A 17801-nucleotide genomic window follows, 5' to 3' on the forward strand; every position below is an offset into this window, starting at 1 on the left:
GAGTTGTGGATAGTGCAGAGGGCTGTTCTAGGTTACAAAGGGACATTGATAGTATGCAGAGCTGGGCTGAGAAGTGGCAGATGGAGTTTAACCCTGAAAAGTGTGAGGTGATTCATTTTGGAAGGACAAACGTGAAAGCAGAATACAGGGTTAACGGAAAAATTCTTGGCAGTGTGGAGGAGCAGAGGAATCTTGGGGTTCATGTCCACAGTTCCCTGAAAGCTGCCACCCAGGTGGATAGAGTTGTTAAGAAGGTGTATGGTGTGTCAGCTTTCATTAATAGAGGGATTGAGTTCAAGAGCCGTGAGGTTGTGCTTCAGCTATACAAAACCCTGGTTCAGCCACATCTGGAGTATTGTGTCCAGTTCTGGTCACCTCATTACAGGAAAGATGTGGAAGCATTGGAAAAGGTGCAGAGGAGATTTAGCAGGATGTTGCCTGGAATGGAGGGAAGGCCTTACAAGGAAAGGTTGAGAGAGCTAGGCCTTTTCTCTTTAGAACAACGAAGGATGAGAGGTGACTTGATAGAGGTGTACAAAATGATCAGAGATATAGATAGAGTGGATAGCCAGAGACTTTTTCCTAGGATGGAGGTAGCTATTACAAGGGGGCATAGTTTTAAAGTGAGTGGAGGTAGATATAGGGGAAACGTCAGAGGTAGGTTCTTCACTCAGAGAGTGGTAGGGGCTTACCAGAGAGGGTAGTGGAGTCGGCCTCATGAGGGCCATTTAAGCGGCTATTAGATAGGCATATGGATGCTAGTATAAGGTAGGGGTGGAGGTTAGATAAACCTTAGGTTTAGGGTAAAAGTTCGGCACAACATCGTGGGCCGAAGGGCCTGTGCTGTGCTGTACTGTTCTATGTTCTATGTTCATCCTCCCTATGGTATGACACCCATAACTGTTCGCAATATTCAAGCTAAGATCTAATATAAACATATTTATATATCTCATAAATTCAGCATAACCTGTCTGCTCTTTTAGCCCATGTCCCTATTAATGAAGCCTAGAATACTATATCGTTCACTAACTGCTCTCTTTACGTGCCCTGCCACCTTCAGTGCTCTGTGAACGAATATCATTGGGTTTCTCTAGTCATGCACACTCTTTGAATCTGTGCCCTTTATTGTGTACTGCTTCTCCATGTTGTTTGTGTAAAAGTGTGTCACCTCATACTCTCCCCATTAAACTTCATCTGCCACTTATCCACCTATGCCACAGACTTGTCGACATTCTTTTGGAGTTCCACCACTGTCCTCCTCACAACTCTTCCAAGTTTTGTATCATCTGCAAACTTTGAAATTGTCACGTTTGTAATTCTCCAATCTTCTGACACCATCACTAAATCCGGGGAAGATAGAAAAATAATTGTGAGTGCCTCTGCAAGTCCACCTCCACTTCCTTCAATATCTTTGGATGCATCTCGTCCAGTCTCGGCATCTTATCAAGTTAAAAACTGACAAACAATCCAATATCACCACCTTGTTGTTTTAAAACCCTTCTAGTGACTGAGTTTCCTCCTGTGTCACCATAGCCTGGGCAGCAAATGCCTCATGTCGGTATAGTCAGATGTAGTCATTCAACAACTCAGCCACACCTTTGCCTCCATGTACAAATCCCTTTTTAGTTCCCTAATTTGCCCTGCTCCTTCTTTTATACTTCCCTAACTCTACCATTCAACCGTGCTCATTTCTGCCAACTGCATCATGACAAAACCTCCCTCCTTCTCTCAGCCTTCCTCTCCACCATGTGGCCCAGTGTAATTTACCTTGTCCCCTTCCTGTGGTAACTCAGCAAGGCTTAACTTTGCTTTCAAATGAGATCAAAAGTTGCTGGAGAAACTCAGCACGCCAGGCAGCATCTGTGGAGAGAGAAACCAAATTAACATTTCATATCAATGATATTTTATCAGATCATCATCAGCCAGAAATATTAACTCAACTTCTGTCTCTCCTGATGCAGCTGGACCTGCTGAGTTTCTCCAGTATTTTGAGATTTTGTTTTGTGGCTAATCCAATCCCCCTTTTCTTATTGCAGCTGCTCAGTATGAGAAACCCTGACGGTGGGTTTGCCACATACGAGACAAAGCGCGGGGGACGACTGCTCGAACTTCTGAACCCCTCAGAGGTTTTTGGTACGTCTCAAATTTATATTTTTTAAAAGAATTTTTATTTAATATATGCAAATCTTGGTAGGTTCTCCTGAAGCTCGGTTGTGCATGCAGTAAGTTTCAATACGATCTCTAAAGCACTGAATATATGAAATGGGACATGAGAATTTCATATAAAAACTTCAGTTTGAATAATTACAGTCCCCACTTGATTCTGTCCCTTTCTACTTCTTTGAAGTTGAATGAACGTGTGAGGTGTCAGACCCCTCTGTGGATTAAATTGTTGAAGACTCCAGTTTAAACACCAGGTGTTGTTCTGTGTCATCTATCCATAACAAGAAGGATTTGCATTGAATTTAGACTCTTAAGAAAGATATTCTGTTTGACCCAATTCTAAATGATTGAGTTCTGCATTCAGTTAGTGTTGCTGTCAGCTGTTAGCCAAGATACACCAGTAGATTAGGCCAGTAACTTGTTTGCTGGAATATTCTTAGTTATATCAGTCAAGACACAGTTAGAGATAGTCAATGAGTATTTTGCACAGGATGGTTATGAAAGGATTCAATTTATAAGCTGCTACCACGTTCCTCCTCTGTGTATTTGGTTAAGTTTTTGTTACCCTGACTTCCATCCTTTTCTCTTGTCTCCCTACAAGTATGAGTTCTGATCTTGCTCCTCTGGGCTCCACAGTACATGCCTGTTCAGTTTTGTATTATTTATAACGAGATATGGGCGTTACTAACTCTGCCATCATTTACTGCCTATCCCTAATTGACCTTGAAGGTGGTGGTGAGCTGCCTTCTTGAACTGCAGCAGTCCTTGGCGTGTAGGGACATGCACAATGCTGTTAGGGAGTTCCAGGATTTTGACCCAACGAAGAAGTAATGTAATGTTTCCAAGACAGAATGGGGAATGACTTGGAGAGGGCCATTTTAGGTGGTAATGTTCCCATGTATCTGCTGACCTGTCCTTCTAGGTAGTGTTGGTGTTGGAAGGTGTTGTCGAAGCAACCTCGGTGAATTTCTTTTTTTTAAAATTCATTTGTGTGATGTGGACATGGCTAACTGGCCAGCAGTTATTGCCCATCCCTAGTTTCCCTTGAGAAAGTAGTGATGAGCTGCCTTCTTGAACCGCTGCAGTCCACCTGCTGTGGGTTGACCAACAATGCCATTAGGCAGAAAATACCAGGATCTTGACTCCGTAACAATGAAGGAATGGCAATATATTTCCAAGTCAGGATGATGAGTGACTTGGAGGGGAACTTGAAGGTTCTGGTGGTTGTGGGTTTAGAAGAGGATCTGAGGTCTGAGGATCTTTGGTGAATTTTCGCAGTGCATCTTGGGGGTAGTTCACCCAGATACTACTGTGCGTCAATGATGAATGCAGCGAATGTTGAATATAATGGATCAGGTGCCAGTTTAGCAGGTTTCTTTGTTCTGGATGGTGTCAGGTTTTTTGAGTGTTGTTGGAGTTACTCTAATCCAGGCAAGTGGGGAATGTTTCATCACAATCCTTACTTGTGCCTTGTTGATGGTGGACAGGCTTTGAGGAGACGGAAAGTGAGTCACTTGCTGCAGGATTCTTGGTCTCTGATCTGATCTTATACCCACAGTATTTATATGGCAAGTCCAGTTGTGTTTCTGGTCAATGGTAAGCTCCCAGGATGTTGATAGTGGGGACTGGTAACTCCATAGAACATCAAAGTGGTTAGCTTGTCTATTATTGGAGATGACTGTTGCCTGGCATTGGTATGGCACAAATGTAAATTGCCAGCGTTCAGCCCAAGCCTGGATATTTTCTATGTCTTGCTGCATTTGCACATGGACTGCTTAAGTATCTAAGGAGGTATGAATGGTGCTGAAAATTGTGCAGTCATTGGCAAATATCTTCACTTATATTGGAGAGAATGTCATTAATGAAGCAGCTGAAGATAGTTGTGCCTAGGACACTTTGCTGAGGAACTCCTGCAGAGATATTCTAGAGCTGAGAAGACTGATCTCCAACAGCTACAACCATCTTCCTTTGCGCCAAGTATGGCGCCAACCAGTGGAGAATTTTTCCCCCGATTTCTAATGACTCCAATTTTGCTATGGCTCGTTGATGCTACACTTGGTCAAATGCAGCCTCAATGTCAAAGGCTGCAGCTCTTACCTCACCTCTGAAATTCAGCTCTTTTGTCCATGTTTGAACCAAGGCTGCCATGAGGTCAGGTGCTGAATAGCCCGAGTGAACCCAAAGTGGGCATTTGAGAGCAGGTTATTGCTGAGCAGGTACTGCTTGGAGCACCGTTGATAACAATTTCCATTTTTACTGATGATTGAGAGGAGACTGAAGGGGTAGTAATTGGCTTTTTGTATACAGGACATAACTGGGCAATTTTTCACATTGTCGAGTAGGTACCAGTGTTGTAGCTGTACTGAAACAGCTTGGGCATGGAAAGTTCTGGAACACACATCTTCAGTACTATTCTAGAATGTTGTCAGGGTCTGTAATGTTTCATTTCAGCAAGTAATCTAGATACCATACGTAATGTTGGGGACCTCGGGAGGAGGCCGAGAAAGATGACCCCCTTGACACTTCCAGCTGATTCCTGTCAGAAGTCAGAAATTGAGCTTGTAACTCTAATCTGTGATTTCTCTATAGTTCAATATTCCTTTGATTTTTAAGTATGGCATCATGGGACCCAGGGTCCTCACAACCCATTTGAACTAGTTTGGTTGTGGAGGTGTGTGTTAATGCTACTTTCACCGCTCCCCTTCTCAAACCTCTGTCCCACTGTTAGTAACTGCGAGACATCTCCATGCTGACATTTGAAATGAAGCTAATTTTTCTTTCCCATCAGCTGCCCTCAGAGCTTTGGACTTCTCGTTCACTCACCCCAACTCCCCTGATTCCAAAAGTGTGAATTATACAAATTGTCCAGCCAACATTGGATTGTTGTACTTCGGCAGCTTTGCTAGTTGAAGTGATTCCCTGTGCTTGCCTGTCTCCGAATTCTCTTTCTCTTTTTTTCAATGTATCATAGGAAAATAAGGACAGGTATAGGCTATTCAGCCGTTGGAGCCTGTCCTGCCATTCATAAAGATCATGCCTAATGGAACACTTCGTTGCCTTTTACCCACCCACTCCCATATCCTGTACACCACTGTTAATCATAAATCTATCAATCTCTTCTTTAAACATACTCACAGACTCAGCTTCCATGACCCTCTGTGGTAGAGAAATCCAAAGGTTTACAACCTTCTGAAACATAACTGCCCTATTCTTCCACTCAATAAAAAATAACATTCTGTTAGTTTTCCTGATTACTTGCTATACCTGCATTCAAACCTTCTGTCATTCATCTGCTGAGACATCCAGATCTCTGTACGTGTCAGAGCTGTGCAACCTCTCACCATTTAGACAATATGCTTTTTTATTCTTTCTGCAGAAAAATGAACAATTTCACATCTTTCCCATAACTTACTCCATTTGCCAGATCTTTGCCTTCTCACTTAACCTATTTGATCCCTTTGTAACCTCATGTCCTTTCCACTCGTCACTTTTCTATCTACCTTTGAATCATCAGCAATTTTAGCAACCGTCCCTTCGATACCTTCATCGTAACCATTTATAGTAAGGGTTGAGACCCCAGCACCGACCCCTGTGGCACATCATTTAAGACATCCTTCCAGCCTGAAAAAGACCCATTTATTCTCTGCCACCTGTTACCCAGCCAATCATCTGTCCGTGCCAATATGTTCTCCCCTATACTATGAGCTTTTATTTTCCTTAATAACCTTTGGTGTGGCACCTTATCAAATGTTTTTGTAAAGCTAAGTACGATACATCCACCAGTTCCCCTTTATTCAAAGCACAACCTAATTCTTCAAAGAACTCCAATAAATTAGTTAAATATTATTTCCCTTTGATAAAGCCATGTTGGTCCTGCCTGATTACCTTGAACTTATCCAAGCGCCCTGTTATAACATTTTTAATAATGGCTTCCAACATTTACTGGCCCAGTTTGCCCGGTGTCTTTCCATAGGACAGTCCCGCCATCCATTTGGTACCTGACCACTTATTCTCCCTCTGTTTCTCCTCCGCTTTGTGCAAATCAGGCTTTGGCTCTACTCCCCAGAAGAACTGTCACTCTCACCATTATCTGATGCTGAAAATTTGTTCTTGCGTGAGATGCACTCTGAGGCTTTCCTGACTACTTTCCTGCCTTCTTCTGACTAATGGTCCCTTATTCCTTCTCTGACTACACTTCCTTAAGCTGCATGGTGACCGTGTCTAAAAATGTGTTATCCATATAACTCTCAGCCTCGCGGATGCACTGCATACCTCCAGCTGCCGCTCAAGTTAGTCAAACTGGTGGCACTTCCTGCAGATCTGGTCTTCCAGACTGTTAGGAGGATCTAAAACTTCCCACATACTGTAGGCAGTGAAATACACGGGACTGAGCTCTCCTGCCATACTTTCAGTTAAAATACTCCTTCCATAAATTTAAGCCGAGTGGAAGCTTATCTAAGTTTTGCTGGAACTCTCGCCTTTTCTTAATGCAGTTTTAAAGTTTACCCATTACCTACTAATTAGGTGCCTGCTTCATGTTGTCATCACACTTGTCAGGATTTTTTTTAAAAAAATGATGGAGTCCCTGTTAGGGTTAAGCTGCTGTTCTGACTGAGCTTAATCTCTTAATCTTACTCCCACTGGATTTTATATGGCCCCAGGCTTCTCCTTATGCCTTGTCAGAAGGTCCTAATTTCGTCCCCTCTCAGTGATGCTGCCCGCATGTCACAGGGTTCTCACCTTTTAGAACATAGAACAGTACAGCACAGGAACGGGCCCTTTGCCCTCCCCCCATTTATGTGCTGATCCTAATGCCATTCTAAACTAATCCCATCTCCCTGCACTTGGTCCATATTCCTCTATTCTCTATCTGTTCATGTGTCTGTCTAAATGTCTGTTAAACATTGCTATCGTGTTTCTGCCGCCTCCCCTGTGAGTGTTCCAGGAACAAGGGATCATGTATGTGGAAAGAAACAGTTTCCTTGCACATCTCCTTTACACTTATTTCTTCTCAGCTCAAACCAATGTCCCCTAGTATTAGACATTTCCATCCTGGGAAGGAAAATCCGACTGTCTAACCTATCCATGCCTCTCACAATTTTATTTACTTCTATCGGATCAGCCAGTCAGCTTCCGACGCTCTAGCAAAAACAAACCAAGTTTGTCTGACCTCTTCTTATGGTTAATGCACTCAATCGAGGCAACATCCTGGTAAAGAGATAGCAAGAACTGTAGGCGCTGGAGTCAGAGGGAACACAGCAAGCCAGGCAGCACCAGAGGAGCAGAAATCTGAGGAGGGGTCCCGACCCGAAACGTCAACTTTCCTACTCCTCTGATGCTGTCTGGCCTGCTTTGTTCCTCCAACATCCTGGTAAACCTCTTTTACAGCCTCTCCAAGACCTCCACGTCATTCCTATACTATGGTGACCGGAACTGCTCACGATACTCCAAATATGGCCCCACTAAAGTCTTATAAAGCTGCAACGTGTCTTCTCAACTTTTAAACTCTGTCCTGACCAATGAAGGCAAGCTTGCCATACATCTTCTTTACTACCTTAACAACTGTGTTGTCACTTTCAGGGAGCTATGGACTTGCCAAGATGCCTCTGTTTACATCAATTTTCCTAAGGGTTGTGCCATTTACTGGATACTTTCCTCTTGCATTTGATTTTCCAACTGATCTATATCATACTGTATCCTCTGATGACCATCCTCACTATCCTCAAGTCTACTTTCTAATCAAGCCACCTACATTTTAATCCAAATCACTTATAAATATTGCAAACAACAGAGGTCCCAGCACTGATTCTTGCAAGACGCCACTGGTCACGGATCTTCAGTCAGAAAAATGCTCTTCACCACACCCATTCCTCTCTGTAATGTTGCCTGTCGCAATGTCCATACCTCACTTGGGTCTCTCCCAATTCAAGTGGACCCTATCCCAGCAGCAGGGAAGTAAGTTGTCTTTGACATGGTACAAGTCTGTGAAGAGATATAGACAGGTTAAGTGACTGGGCAAACAAATTGTAAATGGATTATAATGTGGGAAAATGTGGATTTGTCCAGTTGGTCGTAAGAATATAAAAGCAACATATTGTTTAAATGGAGAAAGATTACAGGACTTGGTGATAGAGGAGTTTGAGTGTTCTGTTACTTGAATTGCAGGTGCAGCTAGTGGTTCTAAAGGCAAGTAGAATCCTGTACACTATATTGGTGAAACCACATCCAGAATACTGTGTGCACTTTTGGCTTCCTTATTTGGAAAGGAATGTTATCTCATTAGATTCAGTTGAGAGAAGGTTCATTCCTGGGATGAAAGTGTGATGAAGAAAGGTTGGGCATACACCCACTGGAGTTCCAAAGCATGACGTCATGATCTTGTTCTAATGTACAAGATCCTAAGGGTCTTGACTTGGTCGTACTGAAAGGATATTCCCCTTGTGGGGGAGATTAGAACAAAGGAACATAGGGTACAAACAAAGGATCAGTCATTTAAGACAGATGAGAATTATTTATGAGTTATTAGTGTGTGGAATTCTTTTCCTCAGAATACAGCAGAGGCCGAATTGGAATTTTGACAGACAAGGAGACGTCAAGGGTTATGAGGTGCCAGACAGGAAAGTGGAGTTAAGACCACAACCAGAATCTTATTGAATAGTAGAGCAGGCTCAAGGGTTGAATGGCCTACTCCTGTTCTTTAGTTCTATGTTCCTGTGTAATGGTATAGTTCCTGTCTCAGTACTGATGCCAATGACTATGAAATGGAAGCCTCCTTTACCAAACAACTCCTTCAGTCCCATGCTCATCTCTCTGCTCTGAGAGCCAGTAGACATTGGCTTGACACCATGTCACTGGCAACGGAAATGAGGATGTTGAGGGCAGGAAGGGAAGAAATGAAGACTGCTCACGTAGTCAACGGATGCATGTAAATTGGGAGCAAAGTTTTCCGTTTTGGAGCTCATGCAGGAAGTGGCACTGATTCGGTCAACAACATAGAGGAACAAGGCCCGAGAGAGTGGATGTAACTAGAACTGGAACAGCTTTCTCCCCATATACAGCCTATCAAATGTGTGATAAAGTTCCCATTACAGGTCTTGTTACATTTGAAATCTCTTCAATATTGTTGCTTGTGATAGTGTTTCATTATCCCAAAAGTTTGTCGCTATATTGACTAAAAACTTTCCTGATATCAGTTTGAAATTTGCTTTCATCTAATTTAAAATAATAAATTCCTACTTTTTTTAATCATCTGGGTTCAGGGCAGCCATGGATTGTTTCATGGTACACCTCGGAGTCTGAAAGCTGTGAGTTCAAGTCCGACTTGAGTATGAACATCCAGACTGACAACCCAGTGCAGTCTTAACAGAGTCTTGCATTGTCAAAGATGGTATCTTTCACAAGAAACATTATGTCAGATCTGCTGCTCTCTCAGGTCGTTACAAAATATCAGATGGCACTATTTTGAAGTAGGCCAGAGGTGTGGTTCTTCATCCCTTACAATATTTATTCCTCAAAGTAGCATCACAAAGCTCGGGAGTTTACTGTGTGCAGATTGGCTGCCTCATTTCTGACATTACGGCAGTGACTGCTCTTTACAGCCAGTAATATACTTCTAAAAATGCTCTGGGACATGCTGTGGTTGCAAAAGGTGATATATAAATTCACATGTCTTTTTTCTTATCTTGTCTAAGATCATTTTTATATCTGTAATGTTAATCAAGTCACTCTGCCCAAGTAATGAAAAGCAACAAATAGACACCATTATTAAATACGTCTCTTTTCTGCAGGCGATATAATGATTGATTACACGTATGTTGAGTGCACATCTGCTGTCATGCAGGCATTGAAACATTTCCGTGAGAAATATCCATACCACAGAGTGAGGGAGATCCGGTGAGTATATTAGACACTAATAAATTGCCAGAGCAGCTTCCTTTACATCAGCTCCAACATGGATATGAATTGTTCAGTGCTTTGCAAAAGCTGTACCTAAACGGCCATCTACTTTCTAACCATTTAATCTGATCTTTTCAGCGACACTTTGGAAAAGGGCCTTGAGTACTGTCGGAGAATGCAGAATCCAGACGGGTCATGGGAAGGGTGAGTGGGTTGTGAGTGTTGCAAGTATTGAAAAATCTTCGAAGTAAAGAGCATGAATTTGGCAATGAAGTGAAGCCTGAGTCTTTATGTGATGGTTTCTCCTTCTACCACCTTGGGAATGGAAAGAGTCACCAAAGCAAGATGGATTAGAGCTTACCACTCTGAATGTTTTCAGTGTATGAAAAGAGCAGGAGTAGGTCATTCAGCCAATCAAGCCTGCTCCACTCTTCAATAAGGCTTGTCTGAGGTCTCAGCTCCTTTTTGCTGCCTGTGCCTCCCCCCGGCAAAAATCCTCAACTTCCTTGTAGATTAAAATTCTGACAAATGCACCCTTGAGTTTATTCAATGTCCCATTGTCATTGTGCTCTGGGGTAGAAAATTCCAAAGGTCATTCATCTTCTGGGAGTAGATATGATCATGGCGAGGTGACGGCATCATCCAACAATCCAGGGTCCCAGGTTAGTGCTCTAACACATGGCAGCTAGCGAAATGTACATTCAAATAATAAGGGTTCAGAAAAGATTTACAAGGATGTTGCCAGGGTTTGGAGGGTTTGAGCTAGAGGGAGAGGCTGAATAGGCTGGGGCTGTTTTCCCTAAAGCATCGGAGGCTGAGATATGGCCTTGTAAAAGTTTATAAAATCATGAAGGGCATAGATAGGGTGAATAGCCAAGGTCTTTTCCCCAGTGTAGGGTAGTCCAAAACTAGAGGGCATAGGTTTAAGGTGAGATGGGAAAGATTTAAAAGGGACGTAAGGGGCAACTTTTTCATACAGAGGATGGTGTATACGATGAGGAGGTGGTGGAGGCTGGTACAATTGCAACATTTAACAGACATCTGGATGGATATATGAATAGGAAGAGTTTAGAAGGAGATGGGCCAAATGCTGGCAAATGGAACTAGATTAATTTAGGATCTCTCTTCAGCATGGACATGTGGACTGAAGGATCTGTTTCCATGCTGTACAGCTCTATGACTCTAAGTATAAGTTCCACTTACCTTTTCGCAGGAGCTGGGGTGTCTGCTTTACCTATGGAACCTGGTTTGGCCTGGAGGCTTTTGCCTGCATGGGACACACCTATCAGAAAGGGTAAGTGAATATTGTACCTGAGCTGCTATGTACAGAATCCTCTGATGTATAATATATTCTGCATTCATATAACGTACTGGGGACTCTGTAAATGTTTGCCATTACCTAGTCACTGTAATCCTTTTCAGTAATGCCCAATTTATCATAGGCAGTTCGTACCTCATACCATAATAGTTCTTTTTATTTAAATTCAGGGCCAGAATCAACTACGTCACTCTCCATCTTAATGACTCACTATCCTGACTTGAAAATATACTGCCATTCCTTCAGTGTTGCTGGATCAAAATCCTGGAATTCTCTCTCTAACAAAATTTTGGGTTAATCTACAACACATGGACTGCAACAGTTCAAGGAGGCAGCTCACCACTACCCTGTGAGGGCAGGTAGCAATAGGCAGTAATCGCTGGCCAGCCAGCGATGTCCACACCCTGTGAGTGAATGAATTAAAATAAACAGTTCAGTCATTGTCTTATTGAATGATAGATCAGGTTCAAGAGGGCCAGTGGCCTGCTCATGCTCCTAATTCATGTGCTTGTTTATGTTGAGACTGGAGAAATTATGATAGGGAACAAGGAGATGGGAAGCATTAAATGAATGTATCTCTCATGCTGAAAATGGTGGTAAGTTAAGGGCCTAATGAGAATCAGGAACTTGCAGAAATGATTATTCATAAAGAAGTAACAGAGTGTTCTAGAATTCCCTAGAACCTAGAACAGCTGAAATACAAGGTTGTCTTTACTTTCTAGAGGGGAATGAGAGTGCAGGGATTATGGGGACAGCTAGCCTGATGTCAGTAGCAAGGAAACTGCTGGGCATTTATTATGAAGGATGTGACAATAAACACATTGAAAATCATCTGTTTGGACAGAAATAACATGGATTAACGAAAAAGAAATGGTGTTTGACAAATCTGTTGGCATTTTTGAGATTGAATCTAGCAGAGTAGATAAAGGGGAACCAGTAGATGTAGCATATTTGGATTTTCAAAAAACATTCAAGATTGGGGTTCATGAATTAGGGTAATATATGACCTGTTCTTTTATTCTTATGAAGCTGCAACCTTATGATCGCCCTTTCACAAATGCATTGAAACTGTCATCTCCAATGATGAATTTTACAAGTACGTGCCACATAAACTGCAGTGCAACTGAATTGATTACAATCAAGAATCTTCTTGACCAGACTCAGTACACAAGAGAATGCATGATAAATTCTTCATATCTCTTGGGTTACATTGGCCCCATTTTATATTGTTTACAGTGGCTGAGCAACAGCACAATCTCATCGTTTGCTCTCAAAGTTCCAGCACTTTTTAAACATTTGTTTCTAACTTACTTAATCTGGAATAGACTAGCTGAGCCAAATACCCTGTTTGTTTCTCTGCTGTATGTCCTATATAATTTGTTATACAACACAAAAAAAATCATTTTGGTTAAGAGTCATTCATATTGTTGTGGGTCTGGAGTCAGATGTAGGCCAGAACGGGTGAGAATGGTAGATTTCCTTCCCTAAAGATCTTGATGACAGTCAATGCGAGTTGTCATGGCCACCATCACTGTGACTAACTTTCAAGTTCACATATATTAGTTGAACTGAAATTCCACCAGCTGCCATGACGAGATATGTCCCCAGAGCATTAACTTGGGCCTCAAGGTTACTAGTCTGTAGCCATTACAACTGTACCATTCCCTGAACATAGAAACAGGAGTAAACCACTTAGCCTGTCCCTCTGTTCAGTGAAATTGTGGCTAATTTCATGATCAAGACATATTGTGACAAACAGCACATCACATTGTTGCTCCTTTTTCCAGATATTGCTAGTTAAAAATAGCTGCATTGATAATGCATGGTTAGTTTCATCTGGCATTTTAACATGTTAGCTAATATTATCCAAAATCCCATTCTGTATAATTCCCTGATTTCCTTCCTAAATTATGTCCAAATTGGTTTTGTTTCATATCTAGCGCTGCATGCAGAGCAGTGACCCGTGCCTGCGAGTTCCTGCTGTCCAAACAGATGGAAGATGGAGGCTGGGGCGAAGACTTTGAATCATGTGAGCAAAGGAAATATGTGCAAAGTGCAAAGTCCCAAGTTCACAATACATGTTGGGCAGTATTGGGATTAATGGCTGCCAGGTAAGGATGGAGCTTTTTGTTGCATTTATTTTTAAAAAAAACCTTTGCCTCATTTCATCAGAAGTGTACTCAAAAATATCCAATTAACTATGGGAATGAACCAGTAATAGAATCATCACAGTACAGGAAGAGGTAATTCGGCCCATCAAGTCCATGCTGGCTCTCTGCAGAGCGACCCATTCAGTCCCAATTTTCCACTGTATCCCCATGGCCTAAAAGGTTATATCCCCCAGGTGTTCATCTAATTCTGTTGTGGAATCATTGATTGTCTCCATTTCCATCCCCTTATAGAATACAACTCCAAGTCCTTAATGCTTGCTGCATAAGAGAATTTTTTTTGTCTCTCACCTCTCTTCACCACACCCCCGACCCCACAAAATCCTGAAGGTTTCTTTCAAATCTCCCTGCAGCCTCCCTTTCTCCAAGTAGACTAACAGCTCTTTCTTCAGCTTAACCTTGTAGCTAATCTCCCTCATCCAATCTGATCAATGTCCCCTGCACCCTCTCAAAGACTTTCTCATCCTTCCTGAAGTGTGGTGGCTGAAACAACGCAATGATCTAACTCGGGCTTCACTGAGCTTTATAAAGATTCAGCATAATCTCCTTGCTTTTGTACTTAATACTTCAGTCAATGAAGCCCAAGATCCCAAATGTTTGTTAGCCACTGTCCTGGTATGTCCAACCATCTATAAAAGCTCTATTCATAAACATCCTAGGTCCCTCCTTTAAAGCACACTCTTTAAACCTGAAACAGAAACAAAAATTGCTGCACAACCTCAGCAGATCTGGCAGCATCTGTGGAGAGAAAGCAGAGTTAACGTTTTAAGTCCAGTGACCCATCTTCAGACGTGTGCTGTTTCATCTATAATTGTTTCCCCTTATGCTTTCTGCGTTAAATTTCATCTGCCAATTTTCCATGTCTATTAATGTCATCTTCCAGACTATTGGTATTGTCCTCACTATTTGCTACCTCTCCAAGTTTGTTTGATTGATTGTTCGATCAAATTTCCTCCTTCAACTTTCTATGTTACTTCAACAGTAAATTCAATCAGTCTATTATAAATACAATCCAAACCTCCTCAATTGACTCAGATCTGTCCTCATGCTGGGTGATTACTATTTCCCCTGATTATGGTTAAATTTATTGTTAATCTAAAGTTTTAAATACAATGATCATTAATAATCTAAACTTTATGGTATCATTAACAATGTAAATATGGCGATCACCCTGATCCAAATGTTCGCCCATGGTGGCTTTGTGCCTCCTCGTTCCTCAGCACCAAGTCCGGTGATTCTTCAATCCAAGTTAGACTAAAAACATACTGTTTAAGGGAAATCTCGTGAATGCATTTTGAACATAGAATCCCTACACTGTGGAAACGGGCCATTCGGCCTAATGAGTTGTCACCAACCCTCCGAAGAGCATCTCACCCAGACTCATCCCTCTACTTTATCTCTGTAACCCTGCATCCTGAACACTGTGAATAATTTAGCATGGCCAATCCACCTAACTTGCACATCTTTGGACTGTGGGAGGAAACCCAAGCACCCGGTGGAAACCCGCCAAGGGTGAAATCGAACCAAGGTCCCTGACGCTGTGAGGCAGCAGTGCTCACCACTGAGCCTCCATGCTGCAATTCCTCCCCCACTTTCCCTTTAAAATTACCGCATTGATTTTTGAGGAAGTGAAGTCCCATAATATCATTACTAGTTCAAGTAATGGCACAGCTGTGCATTTGATTTCTCAGTCAGAAGTTAATGCATTTAGAATCGTTCCAATCTTCAGTCAGTGATTAATTTAGCCTTTTTGAGCTCTCTGTGTAGTTAACAGTTTGTGATAGCAAAAGGTTTGGAAGTATTTGCTGTATGGTAGGGATGCTGATGAATGGGATTATTTTCCGTTTGCCTCATGCTCTTCAGTCTGAGTAGAGGGTGATTTATCACTACTTGAAGCCAAATTTCAAAGCATTCTTGCCGACTTCAGCTGACCACATTTAAAAGTTAATACCTTAACGGATAATGAGATTGTTATTCTTATTTGCGTCATTGTTCTCTTCGGCTTCAATAACTTAAAATAATTACAACATGCACCATGCATCTCTTCACAACTGTGCTTTTTATAGTACATTGCCAAAACTCTTGATGTAAGAATTGACGTCTTTGAAAAGCAGCTTTTCTGTTAATCTATTGAGTGCAAGATGCATCTTTTTAGCTGAGCTGAGTGACAATTATGCTTTGCCTTTGGTTTACACTCTCTTCTCTGTATTTCCCCTCCTTTTTGATTCTGTGTTCTATAAGATACCCTGGCACACGGGCAATCGAGCGAGGGATTGAACTCCTGATGGCAAAGCAGCTGCCAAATGGGGATTGGCCTCAGGTGAGTGACTACTTTTCTGGAGCAGTTTCCTTAACATTTTGACTTACATTCAGGCAATCTCCTGCTGTGTCATTACAGAATACTGACCTATATTTAAACATGTAAAAAAAAACATTTCGATGGACAATGGTTTGATGTGTCATAGAGTCATAGAGTTATACACCATGGAAACGGACCCTTCAGTCCAACCAATCCATACTGAACATTATCCCAAACTAAACTAGTCCCACCTGCCTGCTCCTGGCCCATATCCCCCTAAATGTTTCCTATTCATGTATCTACCCAAATGTCTTTAAAATGTCGTAATTGTACCCGCGTCCATCACTTCCTCAGGAATTTCATTCCACATGTGAACCACCCTCTGTGTAAAAAAAAATTGCTTCATGTCTTTTTTAGATCTCTCTCCTTTCACCTTAAAAATATGCCCCCTTGTTTTGAAATCCCCCATCCTAGGGAAAAGACAACTGCCATTAACTCTATCTATATCTCTCATTATTTTATAAACTTCTAACAGGTTGCCTGTCAACCTCCTACACTGCAGTGAAAAAAGTCCTAGCCCATCCAGCCTTTCTTTGTAACTCAAACCTTCCATACCCAGCATCATCCTGGTAAATCTCTTCTGAACCCTCTCCAGCTCGATAATGAGCGACCAGAACTGGATACAGTAGTGCAGAAGAGGCCTCACCAATGTGAGCCTTAACATGAGCTATTTATGTGCACGGCATTGAGCCTTGCTAACAATGACTACAACAAATTGTTTCTCTATTAGTTGCATGAGTTTCAAGTTGCTTGGCTATCTGTTCCCATTTATCTACTAGAATATTAAGAACTATTCTTTCCAAACTCCCACTGTTCACCCAGACTTTTATCATTCAATAGTTCTGTTCAATCTGTTGCAATCAATTGTCGCCTCATCCTTCCAAAGTCAGCCTTTTTAAAATTTAAAACCATGTTTCATGACTCGCCCTCCTCTCCTTCCAATCTAATATTGCTCACTGTCATTGAGCTGCTCCCGTGCTGTTAAAATAAAAACTAATTGAAACTCATTGCTTATAATTAAATCTAAAATGACCTGTCCTCTGGTTACTTTAAAAATATATTATTCCAGAAAATTGCCTTAAGTACATTCAAGACGTTTGCTACTTTTGAAACTTCAGCTGTTCTGTTTCTCCAGGTCTCTGTTAATTAAGATTTCCCTTTATAAGTTGTTTTTGTTGCAAGATTCTCTGGAATCTGATTATGTACCCCATTAATTAATTACTGTTGAATAGATGTCTATGATGTTATTTTCGTGTTTTAATTTCTTTCCCTGTCCTGGACCTTAACATTTTACGGTCCTGTTTTGATTTTCCTACAGGAGAACATTGCTGGTGTATTCAACAAAACCTGTGCAATTAGTTATACCTCCTACAGAAATATCTTCCCCATATGGACACTGGGACGATTCATCAGCCTTTACCCGAATAGCGCCCAAGCTATCAAGCTCAAACTGTGACAATGGAAGCTGGTAAATGTGTTCATAAACTCCCAACAGCCCACCCTTACTAGTAGAACACTAGAAACAGTAAGATAGATGACAGTTTAACTTGTAACAATGTGGGAAATGGTCTGCTGCATACGTATTCCTCAGTTGGGTTCTGGATCATTGTGTGTGTATGTGACAAATCCAGCTGTGTAAGACTATAACAAGTTTTAGCAACAAGGCATAGCCACTGGTCCCAAGAAGAGATCCCTGACTGATCAGTTCTGTCTGCCTCAGAGATAGTAGGAACTGCAGATGCTGGAGAATCCGAGACAACAAGGTGCAGGGCTGGATGAACACAGCAGGCCAAGCAGCATCATAGGAGCAGAGAGGCTGACGTTTCGGGCCTAGACCCTTCATCAGAAAAGGGGGAGGGGAAGGGGGTTTTGAAATAAATAGGGAGAGAGTGGGAGG

The 17801-nt window shown here is 41.9% G+C and overlaps 1 protein-coding gene across 1 annotated transcript in view; it reads left to right on the forward strand.

Annotated features, from left to right (window-relative positions):
* Positions 1–17801, forward strand: part of lss (lanosterol synthase (2,3-oxidosqualene-lanosterol cyclase)) — an 89527-nt gene that overhangs the window by 70704 nt on the left and 1022 nt on the right. Inside the window, exons 16-22 of the mRNA XM_048599361.1 lie at positions 2037–2133; positions 9951–10056; positions 10198–10263; positions 11273–11353; positions 13318–13488; positions 15787–15865; positions 17223–17372. Of these exons, the coding sequence (XP_048455318.1) occupies positions 2037–2133; positions 9951–10056; positions 10198–10263; positions 11273–11353; positions 13318–13488; positions 15787–15865; positions 17223–17360 (738 nt within the window). The 3' untranslated portion in view covers positions 17361–17372. The remainder of the gene's footprint in view (positions 1–2036; positions 2134–9950; positions 10057–10197; positions 10264–11272; positions 11354–13317; positions 13489–15786; positions 15866–17222; positions 17373–17801) is intronic.

This window comes from Rhincodon typus, chromosome 7, assembly GCF_021869965.1.
Source record: "Rhincodon typus isolate 14 chromosome 7, sRhiTyp1.1, whole genome shotgun sequence".
NCBI classification, from domain to species: Eukaryota; Metazoa; Chordata; class Chondrichthyes; order Orectolobiformes; family Rhincodontidae; genus Rhincodon; species Rhincodon typus.